The 23,661-nt window shown below is 58.7% G+C and overlaps 1 protein-coding gene across 2 annotated transcripts in view; it reads right to left on the reverse strand.

Annotated features, from left to right (window-relative positions):
* Positions 1-241: 241 nt before the first annotated feature.
* Positions 242-23,661, reverse strand: part of NRBP2 (nuclear receptor binding protein 2) — a 28,289-nt gene continuing 4,869 nt past the window's right edge. Inside the window, exons 2-19 of one of the 2 annotated variants that reach the window (XR_004549982.1) lie at positions 15,898-16,020; positions 15,566-15,667; positions 15,329-15,418; positions 13,093-13,133; positions 12,917-13,011; positions 12,672-12,695; positions 11,719-11,802; positions 10,649-10,704; positions 9,566-9,661; positions 8,594-8,726; positions 8,411-8,513; positions 8,227-8,277; positions 6,949-7,084; positions 3,785-3,838; positions 3,295-3,358; positions 2,435-2,490; positions 1,316-1,567; positions 242-1,223 (exon numbers count right to left, since the gene is read on the reverse strand). Coding sequence is in view for 1 of the 2 variants with exons in the window: in XM_034066035.1 (XP_033921926.1) it covers positions 1,499-1,567; positions 2,435-2,490; positions 3,295-3,358; positions 3,785-3,838; positions 6,949-7,084; positions 8,227-8,277; positions 8,411-8,513; positions 8,594-8,726; positions 9,566-9,661; positions 10,649-10,704; positions 11,719-11,802; positions 12,672-12,695; positions 12,917-13,011; positions 13,093-13,133; positions 15,329-15,418; positions 15,566-15,667; positions 15,898-16,020 (1,377 nt within the window). In the remaining variant the exon portion in view is untranslated. Of the gene's footprint in view, positions 1,568-2,434; positions 2,491-3,294; positions 3,359-3,784; positions 3,839-6,948; positions 7,085-8,226; positions 8,278-8,410; positions 8,514-8,593; positions 8,727-9,565; positions 9,662-10,648; positions 10,705-11,718; positions 11,803-12,671; positions 12,696-12,916; positions 13,012-13,092; positions 13,134-15,328; positions 15,419-15,565; positions 15,668-15,897; positions 16,021-23,661 lie in introns of both variants that reach the window. The other variant, XM_034066035.1, reaches the window with a different exon arrangement.

Consider the following 23,661-nt stretch of genomic DNA (forward strand, 5'->3'; position numbering starts at 1 on the left):
TTCCATGAAGGTGCTAATGAAGAGCTAACTGGCTCACAGTGCAGATGAAGCGGTTGGTGTGTGAAGGAAGGTCTCCATTCTGAGGCAAGCAGAAACCTGCTCTGGAGGATGATGTCCTGATGAGGTGTGATTCATTTATCAGAGTGAATCTGTCCTCTCCCAGCCTGCGGAGCTCAGGGAACCACCTCCCACCTTACTGCTGACAGTGACTAAGGAATGACAGAGCCATTGGCTGCTGTGAGCTGCTTTGAGGCTTTATTGATTCGTCAGCTTGTGATGGTGGCACAGCGCAGCAAGGGTCAGCAGCTCAGCATCATGTCCTGGCACAGCAGAGCCAGCCCACACAGCTGGTGCCACACCACAAAGTGCAGGCAGCGCAGGGCAGACCCAGCACAGGCACAGCACCATCATGGGCACAGCACCGGCATGGGCACAGCACCAGCACATGCACCAGCACAGGCACAACACCCACATGGGCACAGCACCAGCATCTGCACAAGATTGGCAAAGGCACAGCATGAGCAGGGGCACAACACCCGCACAGGCACAGCACCAGCAAGAGCACAACACCCGCACGGGTACAGGACCAGCATGGGCACAACACCAGCACGGGCACAACACCAGCACAGGCACAGCACCGGCACGGGCACAGCACCAGCATGGGCACAACACCCGCAACAGGATAGAGCTGGTTTCACATGGCACAGCGTGAGCAGCATAGAGCAATGGAGCAGCACTGCATGGCTTCTGAAACACAGATCACCAACTGTATGCAGCAGCTGAGGTGGTCGCCCCTTTCTCCAGGCTAATGACTGAAGTTCCAACCACCACAGGAGACACAGGGAAGGAAGAGCCATCAGGGGTTTTCCCCTTAAGGTGCCATGAGACTTTGGAAGGCCATAAGACAAACTGGGGAATGACAAAGGTGATGTTAGCACCAGTGAGGCTTCTGCTGATCCAACTGATGGGTTTGGATTCCTGGACCTTCTTCAGATGCCAGCTCAAGTCCAGCTCACAGAGTCCTCTCTTTGGCTTACACCAAGGGCTGCAATTCTTCTACCAGGCATCACAGTGCTGGGAAAGCCTGAATAAACTGGGAGATCTGGGTATAAAGAATGGAATGTAGCGGATGGGAAACTGTGCCTGAGCTTTCCAAGCCTGTCCCTCTCCTCCCTTCTCCAAGTGCTCCCAGCCAGCAAAGAGGAAGGAGATAGCTCTGAGACCTGCAGTAACAAAAGCTTATCATTCCCAGAGGATAATGGATCACTTTGGGGGATTCTAGCAGCAGTTTTGCAATGGGAAGGGACTCCCCCACCTCACAACTCCCTTTGGCTTCGCTGCTTCAGGAGCAGGGACCATGATTCCTGCTTGGTCCCGAGCTCTCCTGACGCACGGGTGACTCGGTGTGCTGGTGACTCCTCCACTGGCTGTGATCACAGGCAGCTCAGGCGCACACCCGGGGACTGCAGCAGCCCTCCTGTGTCCATCCGATGGCCGCTCACAGCAGAGGAGAGCGGTACTTGTGGAAGGCGTTTTCCAGGAAGTTTGCCAGCTTCTCACAGTCATCCTAAAGGAAATAAAGGACATGGATGTCAGCAGGTCCATGGGTATTGGCTACCCCAGGTAATCCTCCTGAAGTGATTCCATCCCAAGCTGCAAGCTTCACATCCGAGTCCTGCAATGGGAAGAGAACAGCCTGGAAGCACATCTGGAACATACTGCTAAGGATTATTACTAGCCTGGAGAAGAGAAGCTGCATGGAGACCTCAGAGCAGCTTCCAGTACCTGAGGGGGGTGACAGGGATGCCACAGGGGGACTCTTCGTTAGGACTGTACTGACAGGACAAGGGGTGATGGGTTCAAACTGACACAGGGGAAGCTCAGGCTGGAGGGAAGGAAGAAGTCCTTTCCTGTGAGGGTGCTGAGGTGCTGGCACAGGGTGCCCAGAGAAGTGCTGAATGCTTCATCCCTGGCAGTGTTCAAGGCCAGGCTGGACAGAGCCTTGGGTCACAGTCTAGTGTGAGGCATCCTGCCCATGGCAGGGGTTGGAACTGGATGATCTTAAGGTCCTTTCCAACCCAAACCATTCTGTGATTATCCTATTTACTGGTTAATACCAAATGGCCAACCAAGACTTGGTGCATGCCCTTTGCTGAGGTGTGTATGGGGGACACTGTGGTTGGCACCATTCTCAGAGCAGGTGTACATAGCCCTGCACCATAGAGCCCTTCTGAACAGCAAACTGGAGTTGGGCAGGAGCAAAGCATAGCTGGGGGGGGGGGGAGTGTCAGCTCACTGCAAGGAGCTGGTCCCTGCCACTGCTCCATGGGGAATGCCTGGAGCAGCAATGGGGGAGCAGTTCCTCCTCACAGGCATGAAGTGTCTCCTGGTCTGGGAACTGCAGTAGCATGGTGCATACCCCACAGATGCTCACCTCGTGGATGAATCCATAATGCACCAGCTCCGTGGCCAAGTCCTTGGAGTTATCAGCTGCAGAGACAAGGAATGGTGAGAACATGAACGTGCATCTCTTACTTCCTCCTCTACCAGTAAAGTGCCCCAGTCCCTACCCAGAGACACCTTCAGGGCACAGGCTGTGCACTTGTGGGTGGCTGAGTAACTGCTAAGTAACCCTGAGGCAGTGCACTGCTGCTGAACAAGGCTCTGGGCAGGAATGATATCCAGTCCCAGGTCACACAGAGCACACCAGCCTTGGCATGTGTCACTTCAGACGGGTTTTGGGTTCATTTGGTTCAGCATGAAGAAGCCACTACCTGCAGGCAGTGAAACATGAGGGGCTGGTGAAGCAGCAAGTCCCAAGCATTCATTTCCAAGCTCTATGCTTTAGTTTTGCTGTGAGTGGCTCCAGCCACATGCTTCCAGAAGGTACCTGCATCTTTCAGGCTGGAGCCTGCTGTGCTGGACCTACTCTGAGAGAAGCACCTTTCCACAGAGGAAAGTTCCCTTTCTCCTTTGGGAGGTGTGGTGTGGCCAGCACCAGTGTTACACATGATGGAAGGATTCACCAGAGCTGCACCATAATCACACCCCACATCCCAGGTAAAGCGCAGGGTCCCCTCTTGGGCTCCCAATCCCTCCTTCACTGTAGAGTGCAGGTTATTGCATGACCCACAGGCTGTAAGCTCAGGGTGTGAGTGGACAAGAACTGGTACCAGGCAGACACAAGGCTTTAGTCTGCTCTCCCAGCACAGGGAAAGACAAGCTGGCTACAAACACAACCTGACCATGGCCACCAGGCAATGCTTCTGCATCCACACGTGCAAGCAAACCTACTGGGCAGCAGGTCGTAGCTCAGCTGCCGATGCAGCCTGTCCTCCAGGATGAGCAGGAGAGTGAGCTGCAGGAAGAAGAGAGAGCTCTTTACTAACACCAGGGAAAGGGGCTGACTCAGCAGCTGAGGCTGCTGCGGCTCTGGGCATAGGTGCTGGAACTGCCAACACGCTGGCATGGCTTTGGAAAGGTTGGGTGTCTTAGAGGAACGTTTGCTCATCAGTTAGAGCCCGTCTGCCAGGGCAGAACTAGAGCAGCAGAGTTAAGAGGTGTCCAGGCACAGATGTCACTGACTCCCCATCCTGCAGCCAGAGGGAGCTGGTGGCTGCAGCCTTATACAGGCTGCTTGTACCATAAAGGGACAGGAATAACGTGTGGGTGCTGCAGCAAACCGGCTGAGAGCAAACCTTCCCCTCCCAGATGCCAGAGGTGGGTGCAGACAGCAGCAGGTCTTGCCCCAGGGCCTCGTGTGGAATAAGAGATGAATACTTACGTGCCACTGGGTCTTGTCTTCATTCAGCTCCATGTTACATTGCATTTGCACCACCTAGGAGAGGCCAAAATCAGCATCAGCTTGGACACGTCCCTCAACCTGCCCCCACCTGCTTCACTCCTGCTCTCCCAGCACGATCTGCACATCCCTCCTGAACCCCTTCAATTCCAGCCTCCAGCCTGACCTCCCACTGCTGCCCATGCTGCTCCATGCAGGGGGAGCAGCTGAGGCTTGAGGTGCTCCAGGATCAGCCATGAGCCGTGGGAATTGGGTGAGAGCCTTTGTGAGCTCTGGGGAGACTTTACCACCCCGAGGAATTCCTCTGCTGCCCCTCGAAGCTCTGCGCACACCCCTGGCTAGGGTCTGATACTGCCCTTGCTCGTGGCCTTATGGCAATGCCCAACCTTCAAACCAGACAAAGCAAACCCAGAATACTGAATATTGTTACAATGAATTTGGCTTTTCTCTGGGAAGCCCCACATTGCATCTTAGTTATATCGGCTTCAAGCTCCTATGAAGTGATAAGGCCAGCTTCAAGCTGGAGCAGCTGCAAGTTCCCACGCAGATGGCTCACATCACAAGTTGTGTTGTCTGGCAAAGGAAAGCCAGAGAGAGCATGGAACTGGTGAGCCCAGAAAGCCGTGAATCAAGAGCCTGTTTTGCACTGAGTTTAACAGGGTTTCAGTTAGGATCCTCCAGTTACACACTTACTGCTTCCTCTGGCCCCGTGTCCCCTGTGCAGCTCCTCCTGTGACAAACAGCCCTGGCATCAGCTCCCAGCCAGGATTCTCACTGTCTTCTGACCATCTCCAGGCCATGCAGTGTCCAGGGAGAGCCTGTGCCCAAAGTGGGTGCCCTGTCCCTGCACTGGGTGACACCAGCCTGACTGGGCATAGGTTCCTTCACTTACTGAGCTACACTGAAGTGTGCAGCACCTTGCAGACACCACCAAGAGAAAGCTGGGGATGTCAGGTACATCACTGCCACCTGCTCCTCACCTCTCTACTGATGCCTGTGATCAAGGCATCACTTAGGTGGCATCATCTCTAGTCCCAGCCTCTGCTCACAACAAGACAAACCACATTCAGACCAGGTACTTTAGAGCTCTGCCTGGCTGGGGCTTGAAAACCTCCAAGGGGATCCCATAACCTCTCCAAGCCCCTGCTCCACTGAGAATCCCTTGGATCCCTCCACATCCATATTCTAATGGCTCTTAGGACAGACAGAATCTGCACTGCAGCTACACCCCTTTGGGATGAGCAAGTTTCCTCAGTGCTCCTGGCGTCACCAGTTCAAAGCAGGTGAAACCAAGGTGACCACTTGGTCAGACCATGGACTTAAGGACCTTCTTTGGGACAGGAGGTGAGAAAGCAGCTTGGAACAAGCACAGGGAGGGAAAGGCACCGCAGCAACTTCACGTTTCCATTTCCCTCACGTGTCTGACTCATGCTCGCTAAAAATAAGCCTTGAACAGATGAGTGAAGCACAAGCTGAGTGCTCTGAACACGGGTTCTCGGGTGGGGATGAAGAGCCCAGTGCTGATGTGCTTCCCAGAGGGAGGCATTGCACAGGATCATGCAGGAACAAGAATCAGGTTTAGCCCCGCAGAGTATTTTTCACATGAATCCAATGTATCAATCACATATATATCATCTGTGGTAGCACGAAGGCAGTTCCATGGGTAATCAATGAGGAATGACTGGAATTCTACAGGGAAATACCCATATGGGGAACAGCAGGTACCAGATGGGTTTGTAAGGGAGGTGCACTCAGACCAAGGAGCTCCTCAGCCCTCAGCACAGTCCAGGAGACAGAAGCCACTGTCAGAAGTGCCTGAGCTCTGCTCTGAGCATGGTGCCAACCACTGCATGCCCCATACACACCTCAGCAAAGGGCATGCACCAGTCTGGGATGGGCTGGCTGCAGGAAAGGCTCTGGGGTCATGGGGCAGGATGTGAGCTGCAGTGTGCCCCAGCACCATGCATGGCCACCAGTGTCCTGGGGCACAGCCAGGATGCTGAGGGAAATAATCCCTCCCCTCCTCAGCATCAATTCCATCATGGACCACATCCGATCCTGGGTCTCCAGAACAAGCAGCACATTGACAGCAGCTCATGTTCAGTGAAGGGCCATTGCAATGGTCCTGGCCTGGACTGCTGCTCTCTGAGAGGGGGCTGAGGGCACTGGGTTTGTTCTGCTGTGGAAGGGAAGGTGCTGGGGGCTGAACCAGCAGCGTGCCCATAGCCATGAGGGGTTACACTGCAGCACTGAACTGCTCAGTGCTGGGTATCGCTGTGGTGCTGGATGGCTTCACTCCTGCTCAGCACCCTCCCAGGTCTGGGCTGGAGCTCATTCTCCTCACAATAGCTAGGATGGGGCTATGGTTTGGAACTGTTGGACACAGAGATGTTCTCCTTACACAGCTTACACAGAGCCAAGGCCTTTTCTGCCTCTCAGTGAGCAGGCTGGGGGTGAACAAGGAGCTGACCCAAACTGACCTCAGGGATATCCCAGACCGTGGGACATCATGCTCAGCATGGAACACTGGCAGAAGGAAGGGGGTGTTTGGGGTGATGGTGTCTGTGTCACTGTGACACGTGATGGAGCCCGGCTGCCCTCGGGTGGCTGAACTGCTGTGATGGGAAGTGCTGAATGAATTCCTTGTTTTCCTTTGCTCCCATGGCAGCTCCTGCTCTGCCCATTGAACTGTCCTCATCCCAGCCCACGACTGTCCCAGTTCTCTTCCCCAGTTCCAGTGTGGGGTGAGGGAGCAGCTGCCTGGGCCCAGCCATGGTTAAACCAGGACATGTTGTGCTGGTCCTTCCCTGCCAGGCTCCCCCCTGCTCCCCCCAGGGCCCATAAACCCACTTGCAGTGACCAAAGCACATAGTGCCCTGTGCCATGGGGCACAGGAGGAGGGAAGGCAGAGCAAAGAACTGGAGGCAATGGGGCTGCTCCAGAAGGGCTTGGGTAAAATGGACCTCACTGGCTCAGCCAAAGGGATGTCAGAGTCCTGGGCAGCCAGTACAAGAACAGCTCTACAGCTCTCACCCAACTGGGGTTCAGTGGGTGGTGAAAGGGAGATGATCCTGCCCTAGGCTCAGGAGTGGGGACAGTCCACGTGTCCCAGTGCAGAATCCAGCCCCAGCTGGATCTGACCTTACCTTCCTGGTCTCCACATCAAAGGGCTCTGGGGTGGGAGTCTTGGCTTTCTGAGGGTCCTCCTGGGGCTGGGAGAGGGCACGCGGGAGGGCATGGGGTCTGGAAACAGCGAAGTTCATCAGGGGGTAAATCCCATTCCTGGTGCAGACAGAGGGAGGACAGAGCTGAGCCCTCTCAAGGGTGAGCTGTGGGATGCCAAGGCCCAGAGCAGGGACCTGCACCCATGGAGGGGCAGAGCTGGCAGGGAGCAGGGCACAGAGCTCCCCTCACCCTGCGCTGCAGCCCCAGGGGGAGCGCAGAGGGGATCACCACGAGCAAGCACTGCTGGGTCAATGGGACCGAGCTGGAGGCAGGGAGCTGCAGGCAGGAGCTGCAGGCAGGGAGCTGGAGCCAGGGAGCTGCAGGCAGGGAGCTGCAGGCAGGAGCTGCAGGCAGGAGCTGGATCCAGGGAGCTGCAGGCAGGAAGCTGCAGGCAGGAAGCTGCAGGCAGGGAGCTGCAGGCAGGAAGCTGCAGGCAGGAAGCTGCAGGCAGGAGCTGCAGGCAGGAGCTGCAGGCAGGAAGCTGCAGGCAGGAGCTGGACCCAGGGAGCTGCAGGCAGGAGCTGCAGGCAGGAGCCGCAGGCAGGGAGCTGGAGCCAGGGAGCTGCAGGCAGAGAGCTGGATCCAGGGAGCTGCAGGCAGGAGCTGCAGGCAGGGAGCTGCAGGCAGAGAGCTGGATCCAGGGAGCTGCAGGCAGGAGCTGCAGGCAGGGAGCTGCAGGCAGGGAGCTGCAGGCAGGGAGCTGCAGGCAGGAGCTGCAGGCAGGGAGCTGGAGCCAGGGAGCTGCAGGCAGGAGCTGCAGGCAGGGAGCTGCAGGCAGGAAGCTGCAGGCAGGGAGCTGGACCCAGGGAGCTGGACCCAGGGAGCTGGACCCAGGGAGCTGCAGGCAGGAGCTGCAGGCAGGAGCTGCAGGCAGGAAGCTGCAGGCAGGAGCTGCAGGCAGAGAGCTGCAGGCAGGGAGCTGCAGGCAGGGAGCTGGAGCCAGGGAGCTGCAGGCAGGGAGCTGCAGGCAGGAGCTGCAGGCAGGGAGCTGCAGGCAGGGAGCTGCAGGCAGGGAGCTGCAGGCAGGAGCTGCAGGCAGAAGCTGCAGGCAGGGAGCTGCAGGCAGGGAGCTGCAGGCAGGAGCTGCAGGCAGGGAGCTGCAGGCAGAAGCTGCAGGCAGGGAGCTGCAGGCAGGGAGCTGCTGGGGATCAGAGGGGGGCAGACACCAACCCGGGGTCCCAGCAGCACCTTCAACCCACCTGACATCCTCTAGGAACTTGTCGAGCTCAAGGAAGGAAACCTCCGAGTACCTGGGAGGGAAAGAGGATGGGAGGTGATGGAGGCAGGAGAACAGAGCAGTGGGAGGGATTCCTGTGCCTCACACCAGTGCCACCCACCAGTCCCAGGCTCACACCACAGCCGCTCTGACGTCCCCCTCCTCACCTCCACTGCGCTCCAGGCCGACCCTCTCTCCGGATCTCGGCCATCACCATATTCAGGTCCAGGTCCTTTATCTTCTCCTCCACCACGTTCTCTGGCATCAGGTCTAGGGCAAAGGCAGCGAGGGGCTGTCAGAGGGGGGTCCCAGGGCCGCTCTGTGGGGCAGGGAGGGCCCTGCTCACTCACACTGGTTGTTGATGAAGCAATGAGCTGCCAGCAGCTTGAGGGAATGGACCTCAAAGAGCACCCGGTGGAACAGCAGGTTGTGTGCGGTCGGTCTCTTGTCCGGGTTCAGGGTCAAGCATGACAGGATGAACTCCTGCAGGTCACAGCAAAGGCACAAACGGAGGCAGATGAGGATGTTCCCACTGCTGCCAGTGGCAGCTCTGGCTCAGGCTCAGGTTCCTGGGAGGCAGAATGGAGCCAATCCTGCCCCTCCTGCAAGCTCCAGGCTGGAGCCTGTCCTGAGCTGGCCACAGGAGAGACAGAGAGCAACGGAAGGACAGAAGGATGACAGGATGGAACCAACACAGCCTAACACACACACACACACACAGTCTGACACACACACACACACAGCCTGAACACCCACACACAGCCTAACACACACACACAGCCTGACCCCCCCACACACACACAGCCTGACACACACATACAGCCTGACACACACACAGCCTGATCCCACACACAGACACACAGCCTGACCCACACACACACAGCCTGACCCACACACACACAGCCTGACCCACACACACACAGCCTGACCACACACACACACAGCCTGACCCACACACACACACAGCCTGACCCACACACACAGCCTGACACACACATACAGCCTGACACACACACAGCCTGATCCCACACACAGACACACAGCCTGACCCCACACACACAGCCTGACCCCACACACACAGCCTGACCCACACACACACAGCCTGAACAACCCCACACACAGCCTGACCCACATGCACAGCCTGACCCACACACACACACAGCCTGACCCACATGCACAGCCTGACCCACACACAGCCTGACTCACACACACATGTGCACAGACCCACACACGCATTCAGTGCCTGACATTCCAGACAGCAGCCGAGGGGACATTCACCTGCAGAGGGGTCTCTGCCCCACAGGCTCAGGCTCTGCACTCACCCTCATGTTGGGATCATCCAGGGAATGCCGTGCCCGCATGATGGCCTCCTCGGAGACCCGCGTGTCCCCGTTGGTCTGGATCTCCAGCACAGCCATCTGGGGAGGGAGCAAGAGCAGCCACGTCTGCCCCTGGCCAAGCCCTGGGGCAGCTTCCCAAGGGGACATCCCAGCTGGTGGCATCTCTGGAGCTCCTCACCCAGGCTCTGGACCTGGTGGGGACCCCAGCGCACCCCGAACTCTGTGTCCCTGCTCACAGGTCACTCCCTGGCACAGGGCACAGTGGGGATACTGCAGACAGCATCAACACCCCCAGCCTGCCCTGGGGGTGTCCTCAGCCAGCCCCGGGGATCCCAACACCTGGAGCTGATGGAGAGAGGGCAGAGGAGGGCATGGGGATGCTGTGAGGGATGGAGCAGCTCTGCTCTGGAGCCAGGCTGAGAGAGCTGGGATGGGGCAGCCTGGACAGGAGAAGGGGAGTCCTGAGAGCAGTTCCAGTGCCTAAAGGGGCTGCAGGAAACCTGGAGAGGGGCTTGGGACAAGGGCCTGTAGGGACAGGCCAAGGGGAATGGCTTGAACCTGCCCGACGGGAGACTGAGCTGAGCTCTGAGGCAGAAGCTGTTCCCTGTGAGGGTGCTGAGGCGCTGGCACAGGGTGCCCAGAGAAGCTGTGGCTGCCCCATCCCTGGCAGTGCTCAAGGCCAGGTTGGACACAGGGGCTTGGAGCAGCTGCTCCAGGGGAAGGGGTCCCTGCCTGTGGCAGGGGTTGGAGCTGGAGGAGCTTTAAGTCCCTTCCAACCCAAATCATTCCATGGTTCTATGGAGCTGTATGACCTGTCCCTGCCCCTTCCCAGGACTGTCACAGCCTGAGGAGGAAGAGGAGGCACCAGCTGAGCCCATCAGAGCTCAGCCCACACTGCATGGGGGGCAGGAGAGGCCACAGCCACAGAACATGTTCAGCTGAGCCCATCAGTGATGTCCCCACAGCTGCCAGGAGTCCCCAGCTCACACTGAGGTTTGAGCCTCCTTGGAAAGCTCCAGGCCCCCTCACTCCTGGCCTATAAATCAGGCAGAGCAGGTCCTGTACCTCCAGTGCGCACATCCCGAAGGAGAAGATGTCCACAGCCGTCCCATCTGTCTTCTCTGCAGAACCAAGGCAGACCCACATCAGGACAGACCTTTGGGACACCCAGACCTGCACCCAGACCTGCACCCAGACCTGCACTCAGACCTGCACCTAGACCTGCACCCAGACCTGCACCCAGACCCTGCACCCAGATCTGCACCTAGGCTCAGACCCACACCCAGACTTGCACCCAGAGCCTCACCCAGACCTGCACCCAGACCCTGCACCTAGACCTGCACCCAGACCCTGCACCTAGACCTGCACCTTGGCTCTGATCCACACCCGGACCTTGCACCCACACCTGCACCCACAGCCAGAGCTGCACCCAGACCTGCATCTAGACCTGCACCCAGACCTGCACCTAGGCTCAGACCCGCACCCGGACCTTGCACCTAGACCTGCACCCCACAGCCAGAGCCGCACCCACACCTGCACCCAGACCCTGCACCCAGACCTGCACCTAGGCTCAGACCCGCACACGGACCTTGCACCCAGACCTGCACCTTGGCTCAGACCTGCACCCAGACCCTGCACCCAGATCTGCACCTAGGCTCAGACCCGCACCCAGACCTGCACCCAGACCTGCAACTAGGCTCAGACCCGCACCCAGACCTTGCACCCAGACCTTGCACTCAGACCTGCACCCAGATCTGCACCCAGACCTGCACCCAGACCCTGCACCCACAGCCAGAGCCGCACCCAGACCCGCACCCAGGCTCAGACCCACACCCAGACCCTGCACCCACAGCCAGAGCTGCACCCAGACCTGCACCCAGACCTGCACCCAGACCTGCACCTAGGCTCAGACCTGCACCCGGACCTTGCACCTAGACCTGCACCCAGACCTGCACCCAGACCCACACCCAGATCTGCACCCAGACCTGCACCCAGACCTGCACCTAGACCCTGCACCCACAGCTAGAGCCGCACCCAGACCTGCACCCAGACCCTGCACCCAGACCTGCACCTAGGCTGAGACCCGCACCCAGACCTGCACCCAGCCCTGCACCCACAGGCAGAGCTGCACTCACGGCCGTATTCCGGTGGGAAGAAGTGGAGGTTCCGCAGCTCCTCCCTCTCGATCCTGATGGGGCTCCTGAGGTCATCCGGGAGAGCTGCTCAGAGAGGAAAACCCTGAGCACCCCCCGCTGTGGGGGCTCTGTGGGGCTGGGGGGGCTCTGTGGGGCTGGGGGGGCTCTGTGGGGCTGGGGGGGGGCACCGGATGGAGTCCGGTTGTGCTCCCAGAACTCCCGAATCATGAGTCTGGAAGGGGTCTCTGCAGCTCCATCCCCCCTGCCCAGTCCCACCCAGAGCAGGGCACACAGGAGCGGGTCTATGGTGGCTCTGGGATGACTCCAGATCCCTCCCCCTGCCCCAGGGCTCGGGGACCTGGACCTCAACCAGGTCCTGCTCGTGTGGAGGTGAAGCTTCTCGGGGGTCATGTTCTGGCCATTGCTCCTCATCCTGTCCCTGCCCCATCCTCCTGCCCCTGCCCTGGAGCCCCTGCCCCTGCCTTGGAGCCCCTGCCCCTGCCCTGGAGCCCCTGCCCTGGAGCCCCTGCCCCTGCCCTGGAGCCCCTGCCCTGGAGCCCCTGTCCCTGCCCTGGAGCCCCTGCCCTGGAGCCCCTGCTCTGCACTGATGGATCCCTTCAGGCTGCTCTGCTCCAGCCCCAACCGGCCCAGCTCCTGCAGCCTCTCCTCACCAAAGAGATGCTCCAGAGCCCCCCCCCATCCCTGTGGTCCTGCACTGGACATCACCAGCAGTTTGTTGTCTTTCCTGTGCTGAGGAGCCCAGAACTGGGCGCTGCTCTTGCCCATGAGGACCACACTGGGACACTGACTCCTCCAGGAGACCCCTCTGCTTCCAGGACACTTACCCAAGGAACAAACCTTCCCTCTCCCCCCCCCACCTGCAGAGCCCACAGGAGAAACATGGACCCAGGGATGGGCCCAATGTGCTGGGGAGGTGACAGAGGGACACTCACCATTGGCAAACACCCTGTGCCAGACTGGGGTCCATGCAGATGCCGCAGCAGATGAGGGGTGAGGCACAAAGAGAAGAGAAGGTAACTCCAAGCACATGTGTGATGCTCTGGGAGCCCTGCAGCTCCCACCAGCTCTGTGCCCCCAGAACCCCCACCGGCCATTCCCACACATCTCCCTGCATCCCACAGCTTCCTCCTGCTGACCCTGCCCCTCCTCAGCACCCGGAGCGGTGGGAATGTCGCACCTGAGCCGATCTTTATGAGGCCGTTGTGCTGGATGAAGATGGTGTCACTGGTGAGGTTGCCGTGGATGATGGGAGGCTCACAGGAGTGCAGGAAGCTGAGGAGCACAGAGCTGCCCTCAGGACGAGACCGGTGCCAGCCCCGTGGGAAGCAGGACAATGGCAATGCCAAAGCTCACCTGAGAGCCGACAGGATCTGGGTGCACCAGCGCTTCCAGGCCTAGAGCAGAGATCAGAGCCCTCCATCAGACCAGATCCCATCGGAGTGCAGGAGCCAGAGCAGGACATTCCCACCTGCCTACCAGAGATGTGCCCTACACAGCCCTGAGGACACTGGTACCAAAGATGAGGCACATGGTGACAGTCTCCTTCCCAACCCCTGCTCAAACAGCACCATCACAGCTGAGAGCCCATCCCCAGCCCAGAGCTCCCCTGAACCACCAGACTCCAATGGGAGCACGGACACAGGAGGCAAAGCCCATTGCGGTTGTGGGGTCCATGCACACAGTCACAGTGGTGCCTGACTGCACTGGCATGGCACTGAGCCCAAGCCTCATGGCAGGGCTTGCAAGGGCCCCCCAGTCACCCAGCTCCTGAGCTGAGACCTGCTGGAACCCACTGACAGACCCACACTGGGTGGGTTTGCTGGTGACACCTGCCCCTTCAACCCAAGCAGTAACCCACACACCCACTGTCCTTCACTGGGGGTGCTGGAGATCACAGAACCCCAAGGGTTGGAAGGGACCTCAAAGCTCATCCAGTCCAACCCCTGCAGGAGCAGGGTAACCTCGAGTACATCCCACAGGAACTCATCCAGGCAGTCCTTGAATATCTCCAACGTAGGAGACTCCACAACCCCCTGGGCAACCTGTTCCAGTGCTCTGCCCCCCAAATGATGCAGCCCCAGGAGCACAAGCATCACTGCAGCAGCAGGATCCACTTCTGGGCTGCCCTTGCTCCAGCCCTCACCAAGGTGCCACCTCCCTCCAGCAGAGCACCTGGGTAACTCAGGGAGCACCATTTACACCTGGGTACCTCAGGGAGCACCATTTACACACGGGTAACCCAGGGAGCACCATTTACACCTGGGTAACCCAGGGAGCACCATTTACACTTGGGTAACCCAGGGAGCACCATTTACACTTGGGTAACTCAGGGAGCACCATTTACACCTGGGTAACTCAGGGAGCACCATTTACACCTGGGTACCTCAGGGAGCACCATTTACACCTGGGTACCTCAGGGAGCACCATTTACACCTGGGTAACTCAGGGAGCACCATTTACACCTGGGTAACTCAGGGAGCACCATTTACACCTGGGTACCTCAGGGAGCACCATTTACACCTGGGTACCTCAGGGAGCACCATTTACACCTGGGTACCTCAGGGAGCACCATTTACACCTGGGTACCTCAGGGAGCACCATTTACACCTGGGTACCTCAGGGAGCACCATTTACACCTGGGTACCTCAGGGAGCACCATTTACACTTGGGTAACTCAGGGAGCACCATTTACACCTGGGTAACTCAGGGAGCACCATTTACACCTGGGTACCTCAGGGAGCACCATTTACACCTGGGTAACCCAGGGAGCACCATTTACACCTGGGTAACTCAGGGAGCACCATTTACACTTGGGTAACTCAGGGAGCACCATTTACACCTGGGTACCTCAGGGAGCACCATTTACACCTGGGTAACTCAGGGAGCACCATTTACACTTGGGTAACTCAGGGAGCACCATTTACACCTGGGTAACTCAGGGAGCACCATTTACACCTGGGTAACTCAGGGAGCACCATTTACACCTGGGTAACTCAGGGAGCACCATTTACACTTGGGTAACTCAGGGAGCACCATTTACACCTGGGTAACTCAGGGAGCACCATTTACACTTGGGTACCTCAGGAAGCACCATTTACACCTGGGTAACTCAGGGAGCACCATTTACAGTTGGGTAACTCAGGGAGCACCATTTACACCTGGGTACCTCAGGGAGCACCATTTACACCTGGGTACCTCAGGGAGCACCATTTACACCTGGGTAACCCAGGGAGCACCATTTACACCTGGGTAACTCAGGGAGCACCATTTACACTTGGGTAACTCAGGGAGCACCATTTACACCTGGGTACCTCAGGGAGCACCATTTACACCTGGGTAACTCAGGGAGCACCATTTACACTTGGGTAACTCAGGGAGCACCATTTACACCTGGGTAACTCAGGGAGCACCATTTACACCTGGGTAACTCAGGGAGCACCATTTACACCTGGGTACCTCAGGGAGCACCATTTACACCTGGGTAACTCAGGGAGCACCATTTACACTTGTTCTGCCTTCCAAGGGATCACAGAACCTCTGCCTGCGGCTCCAGAGCCTCTGGACCCCCCTGTGTGCCCCAGGAACCCACCCTGGCGTTCATGGCCTTGTGGTTCTTCTTGGTTTTCTTCAGGAACTGCTTCAGGCTCCCGGAGGACACATATTCTGTGATGAAGATGACCTGGCAGGAGGAGAGGCATCAGCTTCCTGCCCAGCACCAGTGTCCTGGAGGATCCGAGCCCTGCGGAGGGGTGGGAAGCAGAGCCAGGATCCCCATTCCCACCTGCTGACATCCCCCCTGGCTGGGGAGCCCCTCAGACCTCCCTACCCGTGCCTTGGAGTCCTTCACATCCAGCCAGTACTTGTGCAGCTTCACAATGTTGGGGTGATCCACGAGCACCAGCTGCTCAAACATGGTCTTGATCTTCTCCTGCGGACAGAGGGGACAGGGGGGGTCAGGTCCTGGGACATACAGGACACCAAGAGCAAGGGAACCTGGGCTGGAGAGGAGGCTGTGCCCATGGGGTTGGGGTACAGAGGACACATGGAGCTGTCCCTGGGATGGAAGCCCAGGGAAGGCAGGAGCACATTGCCCCAGGCAGGCTCCGAGGGGTGGTTGCAGGGGGGTGGGCGCAGGCTCTGCCGGGGGGGATGTCTCACCTCGTGGGCTTTGAAAGCCTTCTTGTCAGTGAAGAGGAGCTCGTTCCACACAACCTCCACACCCTCCTCTGTGTCCATGGCCAAGAAGGTGCTCTGGATGCCAGGCATGTTCCCCTGGTTCACCTGCGGGGCACAGGGAGGTGGGAGACGGCCACAGCCCTGCCTGCAGCTTCCGACCTCCATAGGGATCGACCTCCATAGGGATGTGCTGCATGGGCACAGGGAGATGGGACACTGCCACAACCCTGCCTGCAGCTCCTGACCTCCATAGGGATGTGCTGCATGGGCACAGGGAGGTGGGAGACGGCCACAGCCCTGCCTGCAGCTCCTGACCTCCATAGGGATGTGCTGCATGGGCACAGGGAGGTGGGAGACGGCCACAGCCCTGCCCGCAGCTCCTGACCTCCATAGGGATGTGCTGCATGGGCACAGGGAGGTGGGAGACGGCCACAGCCCTTCCCACAGCTCCTCCATAGGGATGTGCTGCATGGGCACAGGGAGGTGGGACACTGCCACAGCCCTGCCCACAGCTCCAGACCTCCATAGGGATGTGCTGCATGGGCACAGGGAGGTGGGAGACGGCCACAGCCCTGCCTGCAGCTCCTGACCTCCATAGGGATGTGCTGCATGGGCACAGGGAGGTGGGAGACGGCCACAGCCCTGCCTGCAGCTCCTGACCTCCATAGGGATGTGCTGCATGGGCACAGGTGAGGACTTCAGCTCACAGCAGGGCATGGCCAGGAGATGGGGAAGGAGCTGCCTCCTCCCTTGCCCTGGGCACCTGCCAGACCCCCTTTGTCCAGGACACGAGGGCACCACAGCCACACTGTGGAGCACTTCCCATTGAGTCCTGTATCCCAGGGAGAAGCCAGCGGTGGCAGGGACCTGCTGATCCTACTCCTGCACACTGGGGACCCCACATGGACCCCACTTCCCAGCAGCCATAATGGGGCAACCCACACCCCTGGCTGGTGCTCACACTCTTGTCAGACAGAGCAAAGCAGAAGATCCAGGTGATCCAAAGCTATAGCATCATCTCTTTAAACACCCTGAGGAGACGGAGCAGTCCCCATGCCCTGTGCTCTGTCTGTCCCAGGATCCCGAGGAGAGAAGCTCCATGGCCATCACCTCCACAGGCCACATCCAGCACCAACACAGCAGCAGCAGCCCTGTTCCTTTGCTGGGTCCATGCAGGACCATCCTGTTCCAGCCCCATCCTAGGTCAAACCTGCCCTAATGGCTTCTGACAGGAGCTCAGCAGCACAGAGACCCTCCAGGACCAGGGTTCTGCACCCCAGGGGCAGTGTCTGCTGCATCCAGACTTCTCAGTGGTGCCAGCAACAGGATGAGGAGCAATGGCCAGAACCTGACCCACGAGCAGCTTCACCTCAGCATGACAGGGGTAGAGCAGCTGACATCATCCACATGGACTAGTGCAAAGCATCAACACTGACACCTGCATGACATCCTTGTCCCTAAACTGGAGAGACATCAACTTGACAGGTGGAGCACTCGGTGGATAAATAACTGGCTGGATGGCCACACGGCTCAATGTCCGGCTGGAGACCAGTAACAAGTGGTGTCCTCAGGGATCAGTGCTGGGACTGGTCTTGTTCAACACCTTTGTCAGTGCCATGGACAGTGGGATTGAGTGTGACCTCAGCAAGTTTGCCAATGACACCAAGCTGTGTGGTTCTGTTGATACGCTGGAGGGAAGGAATGCCATCCAGAGGGACCTTGACACACTTGTGAGGTGGCTGATGCCAACCTCATGAAGTTTAACCATGCCAAGTGCAAGGTCCTACACCTGGGTCAGAGCAATCCCAGGCACAGCTACAGGTTGGGCAGTTCCAGGGTTCTGTGACTGCAGCTCCTCCTGCTCCTACAGGCGCAGGGAGCCTCGAGCTGCACCAGGGCAGGTTCAGATGGAGCTGAGGAACAGTTCCTGCCCCAGAGGGTGCTGAGGCATTGGAACAGGCTGCCCAGGGCAGGGCTGCAGGCACCGACCCTGTGAGTGCTCACACACCATGGAGATGAGACCTCAGTGCCAGGGGTTAGTGGTGGCCTTGGCAGTGCTGGGAATGGTTGGACTGGATGAGGTTAAGGGGTTTTTCCACCCTCACCGTTCCTGTGGCTCCCTGGTTCTCTGGCTCTGTGACTCTGGGCCAGGGGATCAGGAGCTCTCAGCAGCTGGGGCCAGGTTAGGGCAGGTCCTGGTGCAGGTGTGCAGGAGGAACAAGCACTGCTGGCCCAAGGGTCTCTGCTGCTCTGTGCTCTGTGGAGCTGCTTCCCCCTTCTCTCCAGAACACCCTCAGAAAACCAGTTCATGGCCAGGAGAAACCCCCAGTCCTGAAGGCAGTGGTTGGCCACAGGCTGAGAACCACAGAACCACAGACTGGTTTGTGGTGGAAGGGATCTTAAAGCTCCTCCAGCTCCAACCCCTGCCACAGGCAGGGACCCCTTCCCCTGGAGCAGCTGCTCCAAGCCCCTGTGTCCAACCTGGCCTTGAACACTGCCAGGGATGGGGCAGCCACAGCTTCTCTGGGCACCCTGTGCCATGGAGTCAAATGCAGAGCTCAGACCCAAAGAACCTTTGGTTTGCCACCAGGCCACCCTGGAGCCAGAGCTCGGCACAGGGAGCACTGGTGCCTGGCGCAGTCACAGTTGCCTCAACAGCTCTGGTGCCAGCTCCTCCTCTGCCTCCTTGCAGGGCTGCAGTGCTCCTGTGTGCAGATCCACAGCAGGACCCTCTCTGAAGCCGCATCCTGGTGCTTACAGCTGCACACAGTGATGTGCTGGGATCCAGGAGGCTCTGCTGGGATCCAGGAGGCTCTGCTGGGTTTGGAGCATCAGGCAGTTCATAGGGGAGGAAACATTCCCTGCTCATGCAGACACAAACGTGCTGAGACTTGTGCTGCCCTGACCAGGAAAGTGACACCAACCTCTGAGGCTGCATCAATAAAAGCTGCATTATAACCCCAGAGGTGACTGGGGACAGAAGGACCCGGCCACAGGTCACCTCTCAGGGCTTCCCAGCAGATCCGTGTGCTGCTAATGGTGGCCCCACGTGGAACAGGCAAAGCTCCAGAGCTCCTTGCTTCCAGAAAGCCCTTGGCAGGAGGAGGGATCGCTGGGGACATGAGGCTTACAGAAAACCAGATTGCAGTTTACAGTCAGTTGCTCCATTTCAAACCACCCCCATCGACCAGGACTGAAACACTCCACAGCAAAAGGCTTAATGGTGTTGTGGGGCCTGGGGAGAGCTCCTGTCAGACAAGGCAGGCATGGGATGGAGGGCACTGGGCAGGCGTTTGTGCTGCCACCACCACCTCCTGATCTGGAGGAGAAAATAAGGACAAGGTGGTTGTCACCCTCCTCCAGTTACTCTGGGAGATGGGGGGGCAAGGCCATGGTGCCTTGGTCCCCTCTTCTCCCTGGACTCAGGACAAGCACATGTGGCACCATCTCCCATCCTGCTCCCTTCCTGTGTGCTCCATAGCGTTCTCCAACCCATCCAGACCCCCAGCCACCCATGGGACCAAGCACTGCACCCAGGCAGCCTCCCATGCCCATCAGCCGCCTCACATCCTCATCCCCAGCAGGGATGTGCTCCTCTCCTGTCAGAGGAGAAGCACCAGTGCAGATCCAACCCCTGTGAGGAGGTTGGTTCCTGCTGCAGGTTCTTGACCCAAACCATCCCTAACACCTGGCTGAAGTCCACAGTGTGGTGCCCAGGGCAGCCCAGCACAAAGGGCAGGCAGGAGCTGAGCAGGGGGACACTGACCCTCAGACCCTGTTTCTGCAGGGTCTCTTTGAGATGCAGAGAGGGAAACAGTGAGTTTCCTTCTCACACCCTGAACCCAAGGGCTTGGGACAAGGGATGTAGGGACAGGCCAAGGGGAATGGCTTGAACCTGCCCAAGGGGAGACTGAGCTGAGCTCTTAGGCAGAAGCTGTTCCCTGGGAGGGTGCTGAGGCGCTGGCACAGGGTGCCCAGAGAAGCTGTGGCTGCCCCATCCCTGGCAGTGCTCAGGTTGGACACAGGGGCTTGGAGCAGCTGCTCCAGTGGAAGGGGTCCCTGCCCTGGCAGGGGTTGGAGCTGGAGGAGCTTTAAGGTCCCTTCCCACCCAAACCATTCCATGGTTCCATAATAACCATGCCTAAAAGTCTGTATTGCCAAACCACAGAAGGGCCACCAGGACTCTTGACCAGGGTGAAGCACACACCAGGAGCTGATCCACAGCTTCCATGCATCCAGAGGCTGGAAGGAACTGATCCAAACCTCACCAGGGATTTTCTGATGGTGCTGAGCCAGGGGCCAAGGGAAAGGTGAAGGTTTGGGAATCACAGGCACCTGACCGGGCCAGAGAGCGAAGGAGCTGTCAGCTCCCTGCATGTGTCCTGTCCATAGGGGAGCACAGGAGGGCTCAGCTCCTGACCCCAGCTCCCACCGGCACATGGGGACATGCAGCCCATGCAGGACACCTGCACCACAGGCTGCAGCAACCCCTTAGCATCCGCTGCCTGCTCAGGCTGTGGTTCCATCCCTGATCACCGCACCGGCTGCTGTGCACAGCCCTGGGACACAGCTCAGGACAGAACAACCGGTGCTGCTTCAGGACACAGGGCAAAGCCAGAGACACCTGATGGGGAGCCAAGCTAGGAGTGCAGGGGAGCCAAGCAAGGAGTGCAGGGGAGCCAAGCAAGGAGCCTCACCAGAGCAGAGGGGGAGAACCCCCTCCCTGACCTGCTGTGGGGATGCAGCCCAGCACACAGGGGTGTTTGGCACACTGTGAATGTGCCACCCAGTGATGCTCACAGCTCACCTGACTCCTCATGACACCGGGATATGATCCCTTTGGCACTGGGCACTGGCAGGATTTGTGGGGTCACAAGGCTGAGCAGGGAACACGCTGTGCCTGGGAGAGCATTCCACAGAGTAAATCCCGTCTCGGCTCCAGTGTCTCATGAGTTGGGTGACAGTGAGGGCTGTGTTTGGGCTTCTCCAGGGCCTGTGCTCAGATTACAGATTGCACAGGACATGCCTTGGGCCAGAGACTGTCCTCTCAGAGCAGTGTGTGCAGCCAGGAGAGACAGAGCATGGGATCCCTGCAGGGACTCCACTTCCAGGCACTGCCCAAAGCCAGGATCCCCTTTGCCTGCTCCAAACCACACATCCCTGCCCTGAAGGAGGCTCTGCTCCTCTCACCACCTCCCTGTGCTAACACAGAACCATGGAGGGTTTGGGATGAAGGGACCTTAAAGCTCCTCCAGCTCCAACCCCTGCCACGGGCAGGGACCCCTTCCCCTGGAGCAGCTGCTCCAAGCCCCTGTGTCCAACCTGGCCTTGAGCACTGCCAGGGATGGGGCAGCCACAGCTTCTCTGGGCACCCTGTGCCAGCGCCTCAGCACCCTCACAGGGAACAGCTTCTGCCTCAGAGCTCAGCTCAGTCTCCCCTAGGGCAGGTTCAAGCCATTCCCCTTGTCCTGTCCCTACATCCCTTGTCCCAAGCCCCTCTCCAGCTTTCCTGCAGCCCCTTTAGGCACTGGAGCTGCTCTCAGGTCTCTCCATCTGAACCAACCCAGCTCCCTCCTGCCAGGACAGGGGTGGCTGCTGCGGCACAGAAACAGCTTTACACAACCCGTACAAGGAAACAGCAAAGTGCCTCCTCCAGCCCACCAAGGGACAGGGACAGCCCAAGGCAGCTCCAGGCAGAGCCCCATGTCCCTGTTCAGCAGCAGCCCCGAGGGCTCTGGAGCCACCCGCTGCTGTGCCTGGGCTGCAGCTCCCCGCAGGTACACCAGGGCTCTGCCAGCATCCAGGGGGTCCCCCCATCCTGCTGTCCATAACCCACAGCACCAGCTCCACCGCCCAGCACCTGTGAGCGCAGCAGAGGCAGCCGCAGGGCAGGCAGACCTGCTCCTCCATGGGGCTGTTACACAACGGGCAGGTGAAGGCAACGCAGGAGACAGAAAACGCTTTGATTGCAGTGAAGTGTTTCATACAAACCCAGCTCCTCAGCGCTCATCCGGAGCAGACAGCCCCGGACAGCAGAGCGGAGGCAGAGGGGAGCCATGGGCTCTGCTGCCCATGACATGGAGCGGGGCAGGTTGGGGTGATGCGTTCACACACCCCAGCACCCACCTCATCCAGCCCCTTCCAGGGCTATCCCTCTATCCCTCCTCAGCAGACCCTGCCAGGCAGCAGCAAAGGGAGGTCACCAACACCTGCAGACAGAGAGGACCTGGACAGGCACATCCACCAGCCAGCCCAGGACAGGCAGGGCTGGCATCTCTCCTTCCATTCCATACCCAGGGCTGCCCTTCCCTTGTGCCTGGCAGCTGCCAGAGCAAACACTGCGGTCCCTGTTCTCCTGCCCCTGCGGAGAACAAGGGACACCACAGTACTTTTCCACTGCCCAGATAAGAGCCAGGAGCGACCCTGTGTGCCTCAGGCGATGCAAGGGGCGGTGTGTCCTGGGTACAGTCACACACACCTGGGCTGGCAACGTGCCGGACCCAGGGAGGTGTTTGCTTTACCCCCAGGCACTGCACAGCCCAAGGAGGACACACAAGCCCAAGAGCTGAGCACGGCCCAGCCCCAGCACGATGCTCATCGGGGATGCACTGGAGCATTATGAGGCACAGAGCCCGGCTGGGGAGAGGGGCTGGAGCCTGAGGAGCAGAACTGGGGGTGCTGGGGGGGAGAAGCTCCCCATGAGACGGCTTCAGAGGGCACTTGAGCCCAGAGCCCCCCATGTGCTGGGTGCACCCCAGAGTGTGAGCAGCAGCTCAGGGAGGGGACCCTGCCCCTCTGCTGTGGGAAGGGGAGAGCTGAGAGCTTTAAAGGAGCTTTAAGGTCCCTTCCAACACAAACCAGTCTGGGATTCTATGAGATGGGACACAAAACGTGCACAAACCTGCAAGACTCACAGACCAGATCTAGCCACTGTGAACCAAAATGGGAAACCAGTGAAAGGGCAACAAAATCATGATTAAAAACAGGAAAGGGAAGAAAACATGGAAAATACTGGCAAGTGCAATGCTTCCATGTCAAGTCTGTTTTGGAAGGAGCACAGAAGGAGCAGCCTGGGAGCTGCTGAGCTGCATGGGTTTGGGACGTGGAGAAGCTGGAGCTTCATAGAGCCCCTTAGGAGCTCACTAAGAGCAGAAGCTGGAACAGCAAGGCATTCTTGTGGAGAACATGAATGGAATAAAAGAACATGTCAGTGCCTGAAAAAGGGCACGTTTCTGCACTAACCTTTCCTCTGGGCGTGCAGCTCCTCCCTCGCCAGCAGCCAGAACAAGGCAGAGGATTGTTGTGACCCGTTAAGATCATAAAGGATTAAAGGATCCTTGGAACAGGGAACACAGGACACTAAACCCACCAAGCAAAGTCCCATTTGGTGCCAGATCCACAGCACACACCCTGAGAAAGTCTTGGCTACCTGCTTCTAGCAACCATGGGGAGTTCTGCCCCCTTACTTGAGAGCATTTCATCCTGCTCTGGCAACTAAAACCTCCATTAGAACCAGGTGAGACCTGCAGGTGAGAGGCCCCACGGCCCATTTGGAGCCTCTAAATAGGAACCTGTCTGCTCAGCAGGCTGATAAACAGCAGCATCCCCGCACTGAAACAGCAGCATCCCAGCACTGAAACAGCAGCAAAGCCAGGAAGGGGCAGAGGAGAGTGGATTCAGGGAAGGGAAAGAGCCGGGTTCTTCCGCAGATCCCGTGTGAGCTGGGAAAGGCTCCTCAGCACGGAT

The sequence above is a fragment of the Melopsittacus undulatus genome, chromosome 1 (genome assembly GCF_012275295.1).
Source record: "Melopsittacus undulatus isolate bMelUnd1 chromosome 1, bMelUnd1.mat.Z, whole genome shotgun sequence".
NCBI lineage: Eukaryota > Metazoa > Chordata > Aves > Psittaciformes > Psittaculidae > Melopsittacus > Melopsittacus undulatus.